The 15,163-nt window shown below is 37.7% G+C and overlaps 1 protein-coding gene across 4 annotated transcripts in view; it reads left to right on the top strand.

Moving 5' to 3' along the window:
• Positions 1-15,163, top strand: part of GRM7 (glutamate metabotropic receptor 7) — an 872,629-nt gene that overhangs the window by 559,369 nt on the left and 298,097 nt on the right. For all 4 annotated transcript variants that reach the window (XM_074404859.1, XM_010337852.2, XM_074404860.1 and 1 more), the window contains exon 6: positions 12,421-12,621. In XM_074404859.1, coding sequence (XP_074260960.1) covers positions 12,421-12,621 — 201 coding nt within the window. The remainder of the gene's footprint in view (positions 1-12,420; positions 12,622-15,163) is intronic.

Genomic DNA, 15,163 nt, shown 5'->3' with positions numbered 1-15,163 from the left:
TGAATTTGTTTGATCTTGCTCCTCTAGTTCCTTTAATTGTGACAATAGGGTGTCGATTTTAGATCTTTCCTGCTTCTCATGTGGACATTTATTGCTATATAAATTTCCCTCTAGACACTGCTTTAAATGTGTCCCAGAGATTCTGGTACGTTGTGTCTTCATTCTTATTGGTTTTGAAGAACATCTTTATTTCTGCCTTCATTTCATTGTTTATCTAGTCATCATTCAGAAGCAAGTTGTTCAGTTTCCATGCAGTTGTGTGGTTTTGAGTGAGTCTTTTAATCCTGAGTTCTAATTTGATTGCACTGTGATCTGAGAGTCTGGTTGTTATGATTTCTGTTCTTTTGCATTTGCTGAGGAGTGATTTACTTCCAATTACGTCGTCAATTGTAGAGTAAGTGTGATATGGTGCTGAGAAGAATGTATATTCTGTGGATTTGTGGTGGAGAGTTCTGTAGATGTCTATTAGATCTGCCAGGTCCAGATCTGCATTCAAGTCCTGGATATCCTTGTTAATTTTCTGTCTTGTTGATCTGTCTAATATTGACAGTGGAGTGTTAAAGTCTCCCACTATTATTGTGTGGGAGTCTGAGTCTCTTTGTTGGTCATTAAGAACTTGCTTTATGTATCCTGGTGCTCCTGTATTGGGTGCATATATATTTAGGATAGCTACCTCTTCTTGTTTCATTGATCCCTTTACCATTATGTAATGACCTTCTTTGTCTCTCTTGATCTTTGTTGGTTTAAAATCTGTTTGGTCAGAGACTAGGATTGCAACCTCTGCTTTTATTTGCTCTGCATATGTTTGGTAAATCATCCTCCTATCCTGTATTTTGAGCCTATGTGTGTCTTTGTACATGAAATTTCCTAAATACAGCACACTCGCGGGTATTGGCTTTTTATCTAGTTTGCCAGTTTCTGTCTTTTGGTTGGGACTTTTAGCCCATTTACATTTAAGGTTAATATTGTCATGTGTGAATTTGATCCTGCCATTTTGATGCTAGCTGCTTGTTATGCCCGTTAGTTGATACAGTTTCTTCATTGTGTTGATGATCTTTACAATTTTGTATGTTTTCGCAGTGGCTGATACTGGTTAATCCTTTTCAGGTTTAGTGCTTCCTTCAGGACTCTTCCTTGTAAGGCAGGCCTGGTGGTGACGAAATCTCTCAGCAATTACTTGTCTGTAAAGGATTTTATTTCTCTTTCACTTATGAAGCTCAGTTTGGCTGGATATGAAATTCTGGGCTGAAAATTCTTTTATTTAAGGATGTTGAATATTGATTTCCACTCTCTTCTGGCTTGTAGGGTTTCTGCTGAGAGACCCACTGTGGGTCTGATGGGCTTCCCTTTGTGGGTAACCTGACCTTTCTCTCTGGCTGCCTTTAGCATTTTTTCTTTCATTTCAACCCTGGTGAATCTTGACGATTATGTGCCTTGGGGTTGCTCTTCTTGAGGAGTAACTTTGTGGTGTTCTATATATTTCCTGAATCTGAATGTTAGCCTGCCTTGATACGTTGGGAAAGTTCTCCTGGATAATATCCTGAAGAGTGTTTTCCAGTTTGGTTTCATTCTCCCCGTCATATTCAGGTGCACTGATTAAATGTTGATTTGGTTTTTTCTTATAATCCCATATTCCTTGGAGGTTTTGTTTATTTTTTTTCATTCCTTTTTTCTCTCATCTTGCCTTCTCATTTTATTTCATTGAGTTGATCTTCAATCTTTGATATTCTTTGTTCTGCTTGATTGATTCAGCTATTGAAACTTGTGTATGCTTTGCAAAGTTCTCCTGCTGTGTTTTTCAGCTCCATCAACTCATTTATGTTATTCTCTTAGCTGATTATTATAGTTAGCATTCCATTTAACCTCTTTTCACGGTTCTTAGTTTCTTTGCTTTGGGTTATAGCATGTTCCTTTAGCTCAGAGAAGTTTGTTGTTATTATCTACCTTCTGAAGCCTTCTTCTGTGAATTAATCAAACTCATTGTCCATCCAGTTTTGTTCCCTTGGTGATGAGGAGTTGTGACCCCTTGGAGAAGAGGCATTCTGGTTTTTGGAGATTTCAGCCTTTCTGCACTGGTTTCTTCCCATCTTCATGGATTTATCTACCTTTGGTCTTTGAAGTTGGTGACTTTCAGGTGTGGTCTGTGTGTGGATGTTCTTTTTGTTGATGTTGAAGCTATTTCTTTCTGTATTTTTGTTTTACTTCCAACAGTCAGGGCCCTCTGCTGCAGGACTGCTGGAAGTCCAGTCAGACCCTGCTTGCCTGGGAATTACCCGTGGGGGCTGCAGAACAGCTAAGATTGCTGCCTTTTCCTTTCTCTGGTAGTTTTGTCCCAGAAGGGTACCTGCCAGATATTAGCCAGACCTCTCCTGTATGTGGTGTCTCTTAGGATATACTGGGGTCAGGGAGCCATTTGAGGAGGCAGTTTGTCCCTTATCAGAGCTCAAGTGCTGTGCTGGGTGCTCCATTGCTCCCTTCAGAGCTACTGGGCAGGGATGTTTAAGTATGCTGAAGTGGACCAACTACCGCTTTTCCCAGGTCTTCCGTTTAGGGAAGATAGGGCTTTATTTATAAGTCCCTGAAGGGCTGCTGCCTCTTTTCAGAGATGCCCTGTCCAGCAAGAAGGGAGTCTAGTCACAGTTTGCCTTCAGAGGCCTTGCTGAGCTGCTATGGGCTCCACCCAGCTACTTTGTAAACTTCCATGCAATTTTGTTTACACAGGCAAGGTTACAACCACCTCAGTAATGGCCGACACCTCTCCCCACACAGAGTCGACAATCCCAGGTTAAGCTCAGACTACTGTGCTGGCTGCAAGAATTTCAAGCCAGTGGATCTCAGCTTGCTGGTTTGTGGGTGTGGGACCCCATGAGCCAGATCACTTGACTCCCTCCCTTCAGCCCCTTTTCTTTGAGGGGGAATGAGCGGTTCTGTCTTGCTCGAATTCCAGGCACTGGCTAAAATGGGTCCCCGAAAGGGCTGCCCAGTTTTGTGCTGGAAACCTGGTGTGCTGGCATTGTAGATGCCTGCAAGAATCTCCTGGTATGCAGGTTGTAAAGACATTGGGAAAAGCACAGTATCTGAAGCAGAGTGCCAGTATCCAGAAAAGTTCCTAATGGCTTCCCTTGGCCAGGAGAGGGAGTTCTCCAGCCCCTTGTACTTCCTGGGGGAGGCAACATACCACCCTGTTTCAGTTTGCCCTCCTTGGGCTACACCCACTGTCTAACCAGTTGGATTGAGATGAACCTGGTACCTTGGTTGGAAATGTGGAGATCACTCACCTTCTGCATCACTCTCACTGGGAACAGCATGCAAAAGCTGTTCCTATTTGGCCATCTTGGCAGAATACCCTGTAAAATTGCTTTTTTTTTAATATCCAGATCTAAATATGTTCCACATCCTACATTTATTTGATGTGTTTCTCAAATTTTGTTGTTAATATAAATCATGGCCAGCATTAACTTTTAGATTACTTATGGCTCTAAACTGATATTGAAAATTAAAAGAATTAAAGGAAGTTGGTGATGGGGGGGTGCATGTTTATCACTTTTCCCTGTGTGGATAGGGAAGAAACCATTTGGCTCATTTTTTTTTTTTTTTTTTTTTTTTTATAATGTGCAATGAAGTAACAGAGAGACAAGAAATGAGAGTCAAATGGAGAAAATAATATTAATAGTATTTACCCAAGAAGGGTGCTGTCAGGGTTAAAACTCAAACCAGAAAAAGTGCTTCCACAGGGCCTGGGACACAGAAAGTTTGCAATTAACACATGCTGCCAGTGGTGCTGTGACCTACTGCGAGCCCCAGCATTCTTTTCAGGAGTCACTCTTCTCATTCAATTCTCACTTAGCTTCACCTGCAAATAGAGGCACAGCAATACCGCAGACAGTTTGGTTCATTCCAGACCTTCTGACTTTGCTTCTACTGATAATTCTCGCAAGGCCATAGGATTTTACTCTGGGATTTTCTAAATGTGGACACTGTAAAAGATGGCACTAAAGTAAACTTCAATATAACACAGAATCTCAGTTTCCCATTAGTATTTATTTTATAAAGAGAAGTGCATATCCTTGAGGGGGAACAATACCTAGTAGACAGAGTTATTTATTTATCTTTAAATTTATCTATAAATATTGCAAAGCTGCAACAGCTCTGTAATAAGGCTTGATGGGTTACTATACCTCTTTCAGAATCCAGCAACATTCTCTAACACTCTAGGATATCCATCCTGCTGTCCCTGTGTGCCATTCACCCAGGATACAGCAGCTTTGTCACAAATAAAATATGCCAGACTCTCTTTTCAAAGTTCTTGTAATATACTCTTTTACTATTTATTAAGGCATTTATCATTTATAATAGATCCAAACATTAATATTTAAGTTAATTATACACTGTTACTACTCAGGACTTCAACCTTAAGAAATGTTTAAGTTTGAGGCTTTACATTCAGTGAAATAAATTTGTGTAATGCAAAGTCTAAAAGCACTGCTGGTACAAGCGCACACAGCTTCAGATCAGACTTTCCAAAGCAAATCACTTCAATGAATATTTGATATAAAAATTTCAATTATTTACTCATTTAAAAACACACGAGAAGCCTTAGGCCAGTTGGTCAAGTCTGCTGAATTTTTCTAGCATCTGTGTGTCTCAGTCTACGTTACTAAACATCTTTGATTTGTTTTCTCACCTAACCACCGTAACTCCATCTCTTTCTTTTGGTTTTCCTGTTGAAACAGGATTATTATTATTATTATTATTATTTTTTTTTTTTTTTTTTTTTTTTTTTTTTTTGTGATGGAGTCTCACTCTGCAGCCCAGGCTGAAGTGCAGTGATATGATTTTGGCTCACTGCAACCTCCACCTCCTGGGTTCAAGTGATTCTCCTGCCTCAGCCTCTCAAGTAGCTGGGATTACAGGTGTGTGCTACCACACCCAGCTAATTTTTGTATTTTTAGTACAGATGGGGTTTCACCATGTTGGCCAGGCTGGTGTCGAATTCCTGACCTCAGGTGATCTGCCTACTCAGCCTCCCAAAGTGCTGAGATTATCAGTGTGAGCCATCATGCCCAGCTAGGATTTTTAAAATATATTAACAATTTCAAATCCATTATATCTTTCACTTTTTATGTATCTTTTGTCCTAAAAAGTTGCTGATACATTTTAGCTAAGGCATATATTCTGAGGAAGTAGTATGCTGAAACGGGCAAATTAAACAGGTCTTTCAAAGAGAAGATCTTCCCCGTAGCATGAACATTAGAATTTCTGAGAGTGAAAAAAGAATTCGTGGATTATTCTTGTGTAATGCAGTTGACAGTTTATTCAACAAAAGGTTAAAAGAGTGTGCCTTTTAAAGATAAATGCTGGACTCTTTAATAATGGAGAAGAAAAGTCAAGAGACTTGAAAAGGTACGCTTCTTTGCATGCTAGAGAGGTAAAAGATAATGCTTCAGAGTTCTCATTTTATCTAAACCACAGACGCTTTCCTAGAAAACGTGATGAAAAGGATGAACTTTGTCCAAATAAAGAATATAATAATGTCTGAATAAATCAGAGCAGATGAATGTGTTGTTAATGGAGAATTAATTTTAAAAAGTTGTATTTTCTTTGGTCCACTTCAAGCTGTGTTGTTGAAAATACTTCTTAACACCATATTTCGGTGTGTGTGTTTAATGCTAGTTCCTTAGAATTTTCTAAATAGGTATATGAATAAGAAGTGTAGTAGTTAAATAAACCTGGAAAATGTTGATGATCAAGCTTTAGTAAGTGCCTGAACCGTTTCATATATTACTTGGAAAACCGTGTGGAGGGTGATTTCAGGCTTGGTTAACTCACAGCTCAGTTGCGTTTTCACTTCCTTATCATGTATTTATCCTGTTGTCATCAGTATGCTATGGTCTCCTCAGGACAACAAAATAACGAGAGTAGTTGCAGGGTATATGGGGAGGGTGTGGTGTGGGGGAGTTTTCATGAAATTAACTAATCTCTTCATAAGAATAAACTTTCTTGGCTGGGCGAGGTGGCTCACACTTGTAATCCAAGCACTTTGGAGTCCCAGGAAGGCGGATCACCTGAGGTCGGGAGTTCAAGACCAGCCTGACCAACATGATCAAACCCCATCTTTAAAAAAAAAAGAATGAACTTTCTCAGAAGTTCCCCAGCAAATTATTTCGTTATATCTCATTGGCTAGAATTGCATCCTATCTCGTGTTCCTAAATCAGTCTTTGCAGAGAAGATTGGATTGGCTTAGACAAATCAGGATTGACTCAGTGAAAATTCCAGAAATCCTCACTCTCATTAGTGACCTCCAGTATCTGAACAGAATTAGATTTCAGTTGGGAGAAGAGAGGAAGGGGTGGTATATGAGTAGCCAAATACTCTGAGGTTGGCAAATAATTATGACTGCCACACAAGGGAAAATAAAGCTTGAGTCCTTTTTATAAAACAAACTTGTCACTTCTGATTTTCTTTATATAAGGCTATGTTTTCAAGTCCTGTTAGCTCCAAAGACAAATTTAATGCAAAATCTTCTCAGAGTCTTTACTATGTTAACAAACTTGGAGACTCTGAGAAAGGGATAAAGCCTGCAGTGTTTCACAGATAATAAAATATTTTATCATTTAAAATAATGCAATTATTTGTCAAGATATTCTTTCCAGGATGACTGTCCTTATTAGTGTGGTTTAGGAATGGCTCTCCTCAATTATTACTCTGAATCTATTTCATAGTATATATTTTATAATAATCAAAATGCCTCCGAGATTACCTTTTCTAAATTCAGTAGAAAATAAGAGAAATTTGTAAAGTAGCAGGTTATAAAATTAATATTAAAAATGAATAGCCTTATCAAATAAGTATAGCAAAATGGTAATGTTAGAATTAATTGGTGGATTCAATCTAAAGATCTTTTAACCTTGTTCTATGTTTGAAATTTTTTTATAATGGTTGGAAACACTAAAACAGCCACAACATAACAAAGAATAGCTTTTATATATACAATGAAATACCAGTAAAACGATTCATGAAAAATAACACCATATTTATAATTTATAATAGCAAAAGTAAATACAACATCTTGGCTAACTTTGCAAGGAACATTCAAATCCTATATGAGAAAAATTTTAAACACTATTGAGGGAAGCAAAACTAGGTTTGAGCAGATGAAGACACAGATAGGAAGATTCAACCTCCGCAAGATTTCTGTTCTAGGCGAGTTTATTTTTAAATGCAACAAAAACCCAATAAACGAACCACCAAGTTGCTATACTTTCTTTCTGAAGATGATGGTTAATAAATTTCATTTGAGGAAATAAATTATTCAAGAAAAATCTTAAAATCAATAATTCTGGCACAGAGGAACTTGCTGTATCAGTTATTAAAATATGTTACAAAGCCTTTATAACTGAAACTCTGGTTTGGTGTGTGAATAGAGAAAGTAAACCACAAAACAGATTTTTTTAAATCCAGAAATGGACCCAGTCACATATGAGAATTTAACATATAGTAAAGACTGAACCTCAGATCAACCAGAGAAGGTGAGGTGTCATTTATTATAATAACTGCATAGCTATATGGTAAAAGAAAAAAAAATTTTGATTCATTTCTCAAATTGCATAACAAAATACATTCCAAGTTGGTCAAATATTTAAAATAATAAAATTATGTGAGTACTAGGAGAAAACATGGATGAAAACTTCTGTACTTTGAAAGTGGGCTCATTTTTTCTAACCATGATTCGGAATCCAGATGTATTAAGAGAAAACTAAATCAATTGATTTTACTAGTAAAAATGAATAAACTTTTATTTGGAAAAAGATACCTAAAGGAAGTAAAAGAATAATGACATACTGGGAAAATATTTGCAACTTAATCTCAGAGAGTTAATATATTTAATTAATATTAAATACGGAATAAAATGGCCAATAACTTTTTATCAGAATTGGCTAGATTATAAACAGTTTGAAAAAAAAAAAAGTTGCATCTTTCCTTATGAAAGAAGCTCAATTTCCTTTATAACAAGAAAAATGCAAATAAAAATACACTGGGAGTTTGCTCATGATTTGGCTCTCTGTTTGTCTGTTATTGGTGTATAGGAATGCTTGTGATTTCTGAACCTTGATTTTGTGTCCTGAGACTTTGCCGAAGTTGCTTATCATCTCAAGGAGATTTGGGGCTGAGACAATGAGGACTTCTAAATATGCAATCATTTCATCTACGAAAATAGAGACAGTTTGACTTCCTCTTTTCCTAATTGAATATCTTTTATTTCTTTTTCTTGCCTGATTGCTCTGGTTAGAACTTTCAGTACTATACTGAATAGGAGTAGTAAGAGAAGGCATCCTCGTCTAGTGCCAGTTTTCAAAGGGAATACTTCCAGTTTTTGCCAGTTCAGTATGATACTGGCTGTGGGTTTGTTGTAAATAGCTTTTATTATTTTGAGATACGTATCATTGATACTTATTTTATTCAGGGTTTTTAGCATAAAAACCACTTTAAACTTCATGTGGAACCAACAGAGAGCTAGCATCACCGAGACAATCCTAGGTAAAAAGAACAAAACTGGAGGCATTATGCTACCTGACTTCCAATTATACTATAAGGCTACAGAAATCAAAACAGCATGATACTGATACCAAAATAGATATATAGACTGGTGGAACAGAACAGAGGCCTTGGAAGCAACACCACACATCCACAACCATCTGATCTTTGACAAACCTGAAAAAAACAAGGAATGGGGCAAGGATTCCCTGTTAAATAAATGATGTTGGGAAAACTGGCTAGCCATGTGCAGAAAGCTGAAACTGGACCACTTCCTTACACCTTACACTAAAATTAACTCAAGATGCATTAAAGATTTAGACATAACACCTAATAGCATAAAAACCCTAGAAGAAAACCTAGGCAAAACCATTCAGGACATAGGCATAGGCAAGGACTTCATGACTAAAACACCCAAAGCAATGGCAAGAAAAGCCAAAACAAATGGGATCTAATTAAACTTGAGCTTCTGCACAGCAAAAGAAGCAATCATTAGAGTGAACTGGCAACCAACAGATTGGGAAAAAATCTTTGCAGTCTACCCATCTGACAAAGGGCTAATATCCAGAATCTGCAAAGAACTAAAGCAGATTTACAAGAAAAAAAACAAACAAACTCATTCAAAAGTGGGCAAAGAACACGAACAGATACTTTTCAAAAGGAGACATTTGTGATGCTAACCAGCATATGAAAAAAAAGCTCAACACTGGTCATTAGAAAAATGCAAATCAAAACCACATTTCAGACCATTTAGAATGGTAATCATTAAAAAATCTGGAGACAACAGATGCTGGTGAGGATCTAGAGAAATAGGAAAACTTTTACGCTGTTGGTGGTAGTGTAAATTAGTTCAACCATTGTGGAAGACAGTGTAGCAATTCCTCAAAGATCTGGAAATAGAAATTCCATTTGACCCAGCAATCCCATTACTGGGCATCTACCCAGAGGAGTATAAATTGTTCTATTATAAAGGCACATGCACACATATGTTCATTACAGCACTGTTTACAATAGCAAAGACCTTGAACCAACCCAAATGCCCACCAGTGATAGACTGGACAAAGAAAATGTGGCACATATACACCATAGAATGGTATGCAGCCATAAAAATCGATGAGTTCATGTCCTTTGTAGGGACGTGGATGAATCTGGAAACCATCATTCTCGGCAAACTGACACCAGAACAGAAAATCAACCACTGCATGTTCTCACTCATAGGTGGGTATTGAACAATGAGAACACATGGGCATGGGAAGAGGAACATCACAACTGGGGTCTGTTGGGGGGTGGGGACTTAGGGGAGGGACAGTGGGGGGCAGGGAGGTTGGGGAGGGATAATACTGGGAGAAATGCCTGATGTAGGTGATGGGGGGATGAAGACAGCAAACCACCATGGCATGTATGTACCTATGCAACAATCCTGCAAGATCTCCACAGGTACCCCAGAACTTAAAGTCTGATAAAAAATAAAGCTTCTGGAAGGTTGTCAGAAAAAAAAAAAAAAAATACACTGGAGTAGCATTTCTCATGTACCTGATTGACATAAATTAAAGTTTAACAGCATACTCTGTTGCTAAGATTTCAGGGAAGCAAACATTCTCATCTACTGCTGGTGGGACACTAAAATGATGCAACGCTTTTAGAGTCAAATTTGCCAATATACATAAAAAATATGCATGAATTTACCCGTGGACAAAGCTTCCCACTTCTCAAAATTCTTCCCCAAATTATTCAGGGAAAAATTGAAAAACACATACATACATATGCACATGGCTGATCTACACTTTTAGGCTATTTGTTAGAGTATGATTGTTCTTCTAAGAATGTTATCTGTATATTATCTGTATATTATGGGATAAAGCAAATGAATAATCATAACAATATCACTAAGAACCAAGATTTTTCCTCATGAGAGAAAGGAAGTAGAGATTTAAAAGTGTCAAGGTTAAGCAAAAACTCTGTAGTCCTGAATTTGAACGGGAATTAGCTGTATAAATTCATCATAAATTTTATATTTAAAAAAAATTCTACACTATATGCACTGAAAACCCCTAGATCCAGTGACACACAGTGAGTATAAAATTGATTTGGTATTTCAATGAAATACATATAAAAAGCAGAAAGTTTCTGGCAGATGAGATTACTAATGTGTGCTCTGAAATGGAAAAATGCAAATTTGAGTAAATTTAGAAAATTCTGAATTTCCCTCTTGGAAACTGTATTTTATGTTATAATGTTAAATGCTCTGGAAAAGTCTCTCTGTGAAGGAACCTAAAACTTTTTAGCACATTGGCTACTGGGAAACCTTTATGTATTTTGCAGGAAAAGGTGTTGAGGTTGTAGAACTCATTGTTTCTTTACTACACAAGTGTTCCATAGAAAACAATTTGCAAAATATTGCTGTGAAAATGAAATGCAATTCGTGAATAATTATTCTTAATAGAGGTGCAAGAGGCCTAGAGAGAGCTGCTAGAGTCATGTGCTTAATGAATGCATAATTTAATCCAACAAGTGTTATTTAATATCACCTAGATGCTAAATGCTGTGTTCAATGTGGGTATACAAGGGTAAAAACAACAAAGATGTCTTGGACACCTGGTAGAGCATTAAAATATGATTCTATTGACAATGCTATAAGCATGGTTTGAAATGTTTTATGGGAATGTTTAATTGCAAATATGGGCCTCAGTGTGGCAAACAGTTGGGAATTAAGTATGACGGTGGAAGCAAAGAGAAGGATCTCCCTGGCAAAGTAAGCAGCATGAGCAAAGATAGTTTAACAGCAACAATAGTACCAACTATCTGACAGAATAAAGGAAAACAAATGTGAGAGGGTAGGCAGGGCCCAGGAAATGAGAAAACTATGGGCTTTCGAATCTGACAAGCCTAGGCCATCATCATTACTTTACCTGTAAATGATCTTTGGAAGGTGATTCAATCTCTGTAAGTCTCAGCTTTTCCATCAGTATCATAAGGATTAAAAATAAGTACCTCTCAAAGTGATGATGACATAAAAATCCCGCATCCGCAGCTTTCAGTGAATGCTGACAATATCAGTTCTTGTCGTTATTAGGCAGATGGGAGCAAAATGATAAATACCACACTGTTACCAGTAAAAGGGATCCAGATTTAATCTGTAGGAAGTGGAAAGCCTTTGAGGGATTCTTAGTATGGGAATGGGGCGATTAGCGTATAGTTTGCAGAGGTGAACATGGAGGAATGAATAGATGAAAGAAGACATTGAGAACTGCACCTGATGGAAAACGGTGGGAGGCATAAATAGGCCACTGGTGGAGTGTTTGAAACTGTTTAGTACTTCACAGGTAGAACTGATAGAATTTATTAGACTTACATATGGAGGAGCAGGGATTGTGAAAGATGAGAGAAATAAAACTGACATCAGTGTTTGTAGCCTGAGCATCTGCATCTTCACAATTGAGACAGGTGACACAGACGGCACAATAGGTGTATAGAAGGTAATGAATTCAGGTGTGGAGTTTACTTTGTTTTCTATCATTATCTATTTGGCTTTTCTAGAGTAAGTGAGCTTTTCAGATTTGAATGTGGCAACCCAGCTTCTCATCTCAAAGATCCTTTTATTCTAAGGGACCGTTATATTTTGTATAGCAAGTAAGGTATCACAAAGTTAAATGCTACAAACTATTAGAGAAACCTAACATGGTAGCTAGAGATGGATGCCAACTGCCTATCACATGGTAGGCAAATGTGGCTTGAATTACTGTACTTATTAAAACAGTGTTTTCTTTAAGCATAACTGAAAATTTACTTTTAGACATTCTACTCAGTGCCAATTTGTGTGTGTGTGTGTGTGTGTGTGTGTGTGTGTGTGTGTGTGTGTGTGTGTTTCTTGTTTTAATGTGCAGGACAGGAGAGAATTGGAAAAGATTCTAACTATGAGCAGGAGGGTAAAGTCCAGTTCGTGATTGATGCAGTCTATGCTATGGCTCATGCCCTTCATCACATGAACAAGGATCTCTGTGCTGACTACCGGGGTGTCTGCCCAGAGATGGAGCAAGCTGGAGGCAAGAAGTTGCTGAAGTATATCCGCAATGTTAACTTCAACGGTGAGTCTCCAAAAATCCAACCTTTTTGGAATCCTAAGTGTTTGGCATTCTGTTTCATAAGTGTTAAATTTCTATAATTGGTTACTTTAAAATATGTGTCAAAACTTGCTTGATTATAGAACTTTAAATGATTGATTCAATGCATGAATGAGCAAATGAATGAAATAATTAAGATATATTTGGAGATTATGGTTTGATCTCATTGTCTTTGATAGATATTATTATTATTTTTACACAAACCCAAATTCTTCTTCGGTGAAATTAAGTAGGTATGGAGTGGAAGGTGAAGGAAAGGAGAAATTTCTGTAAGTGCCTCTGAATATGAAAAGACTCAAGCCATTTTTCTTCTGCTCTCATATCACAATTCACACAGAAGACTTCTGTGACCAAATGTCAGGGGAGGGGTGTCCCACACACACCTAGGTAGCAGTAAATTATGCAGTTGGCACAAGTTGAGTGTCCTCTAATTCAGTTCCTACATGATCTACCTGGCATACTGTCAAACCCCACAAGCTGGAGGCTTAGTTCCCAAGACTCCTCCCCTTGCCACTTCCAGTGACAGTGGCAAACCCTAGATTGCTTTGTCTGTGCTTCTGATAGGCCAGCTATAAACTGGATTTTCACGATCCCCACCTCAGGTTTGATTATTCTGCTAGAGCAACTCACAGAACTCAGTAAAACACTTACTTAAATTTATTACAAAGGATATTTTAAAGGATACAAATAAACCTCCAGATGAAGAGATTTATAGAGTATGGTCTGGAAGGGTCCTGAGAGCAGGAGCTTCTGCCCCCATGGAGTTGGGGTATACTGGCCTCCCCTGCATACAGATGACTTCTTGCTCACCTTCCTGTCAGCCTCCATGTGTTCAGTTCTCTGAACCTTTTCTTCTTGGGCCTTATATGAAGATTTCATTGAATAGGCATGATTAACAACCATGAAGAAATGTGATTTGACACAAAGGGTATAATCTAATACCAACAGGCTGAGTGGGGATATCCAGTGAGGCCTGTCTGTCCAGATCCTTCTTGTTCTACCTGTTCAGCATTTCTTCCTCCAGGATATGGGGCAGGACTCTTCTGAAATGAGGTCTTATGACCTATTAACAAAAATGTGGAGGAGGACTAGAGTCCTGCCTTGGGCTGGTAAAAGGAGGGCAAGGGAAGTTCAGAAAGAGAAAATGTTTCTGAGGCATAAAACACCTCAACATTATGACCCAAGAACCATAAATGATACACATCCATACATACACACACACATATTTATAAACTAGCATTACGGTACTCAAGTTACTTGAAGTAATGTTTGTAACTTGACATGTCACCCATATTTCAAGTTCAAAACTTATTTCTCAAAGTACAAAACTCCTTTATAAATTGATAGGTTACCTAAAGGAGGTGGGTAGAGATAGATGAAAAAATGGGCCAATGAGATAAAAGACATAGGAGAAAGCACACTCTGATAATATCTGTTTCAGTAGTCTTGACTCTTACAGCATCTTTTGTGTGTGTGTGAGAGAGAGGTGGAGTCTCACTCCATCACCAGGCTGGAGTGCAGTTACGACATCTTGGTTTACTGTAACCTCTGCCTTCCAGGTTCAAGTGATTCTCCTGTCTCAGCCTCCCGAGTAGCTGGGACTACAGGCACACATCACCATGCCTGCCCAGCTAATTTTCATATTTTTAGTAAAGATGGGGTTTCACTATGTTGTCCAGAATGGTTTTGATCTCCTAACCTCATGATTCACCTGCCTTGGCCTCTCAAAGTGCTGGGATTACAAGCATAACCTACCACTCCTGGCTGACTCTTAACAACATCTTAACGTTTCACCATGCCAAGAACTAAATAAGTAAACTTGAATATATGAGCAATGCAACATTCAACACAGACAGTAACAAATAATCTTAATTATATTATAAATTACATAACTGAAGTGAAGGAGGGTGAGGCAGAAATAAGGCAAGTTGGAAAATAGTATTTGACTATATAAGGCTAAAAACGAAAATAACTGGACACATATATTGGACAATATGTAGTAATTTTTTTTTCACATTTCTGAAGCTGATTTATGTATATAATAGGACCGAAAAAATAATTTTATATTTTGGATAGTGAAAGCCAGGTTTTTTATTATCTAAGATAGAAATCCCTAATAAAGAATGACGGAAATATAGAATGAACCCTGTTGTGTTGGATTAGAATATGTATGGTCTTTAATATACATGCAATGGGAATATAGAAAATAGAAGCAGATTTTTTATGTGTGTTATATATGCCAATTCTGCATGGCTCTGTCCTCTGAGAGGGCCTGAGAGCAATGGTACACTGGAAAAAATGAGAACATCTAGCACACAGATGTTGTTTATAAATACTATTGTTAAATTAAAAAAGATAAAAGAGCCCTTAAAAACTGGTTGGAACCAGGGGCAGGGAAAGCCCAAGATAAGCTTGAGATACGCTATGCCAGAATATAAGAAAGTTCTTAGAAACTAAAGGGGTCATGTTGAAAGGGCACAGAAACGAAACTGGAAGATATTCCATT

This window comes from Saimiri boliviensis, chromosome 8, assembly GCF_048565385.1.
Source record: "Saimiri boliviensis isolate mSaiBol1 chromosome 8, mSaiBol1.pri, whole genome shotgun sequence".
NCBI lineage: Eukaryota > Metazoa > Chordata > Mammalia > Primates > Cebidae > Saimiri > Saimiri boliviensis.
Note: the sequence above shows the minus strand (reverse complement) of the source record. Positions and strands in the feature narration are given on the sequence as shown.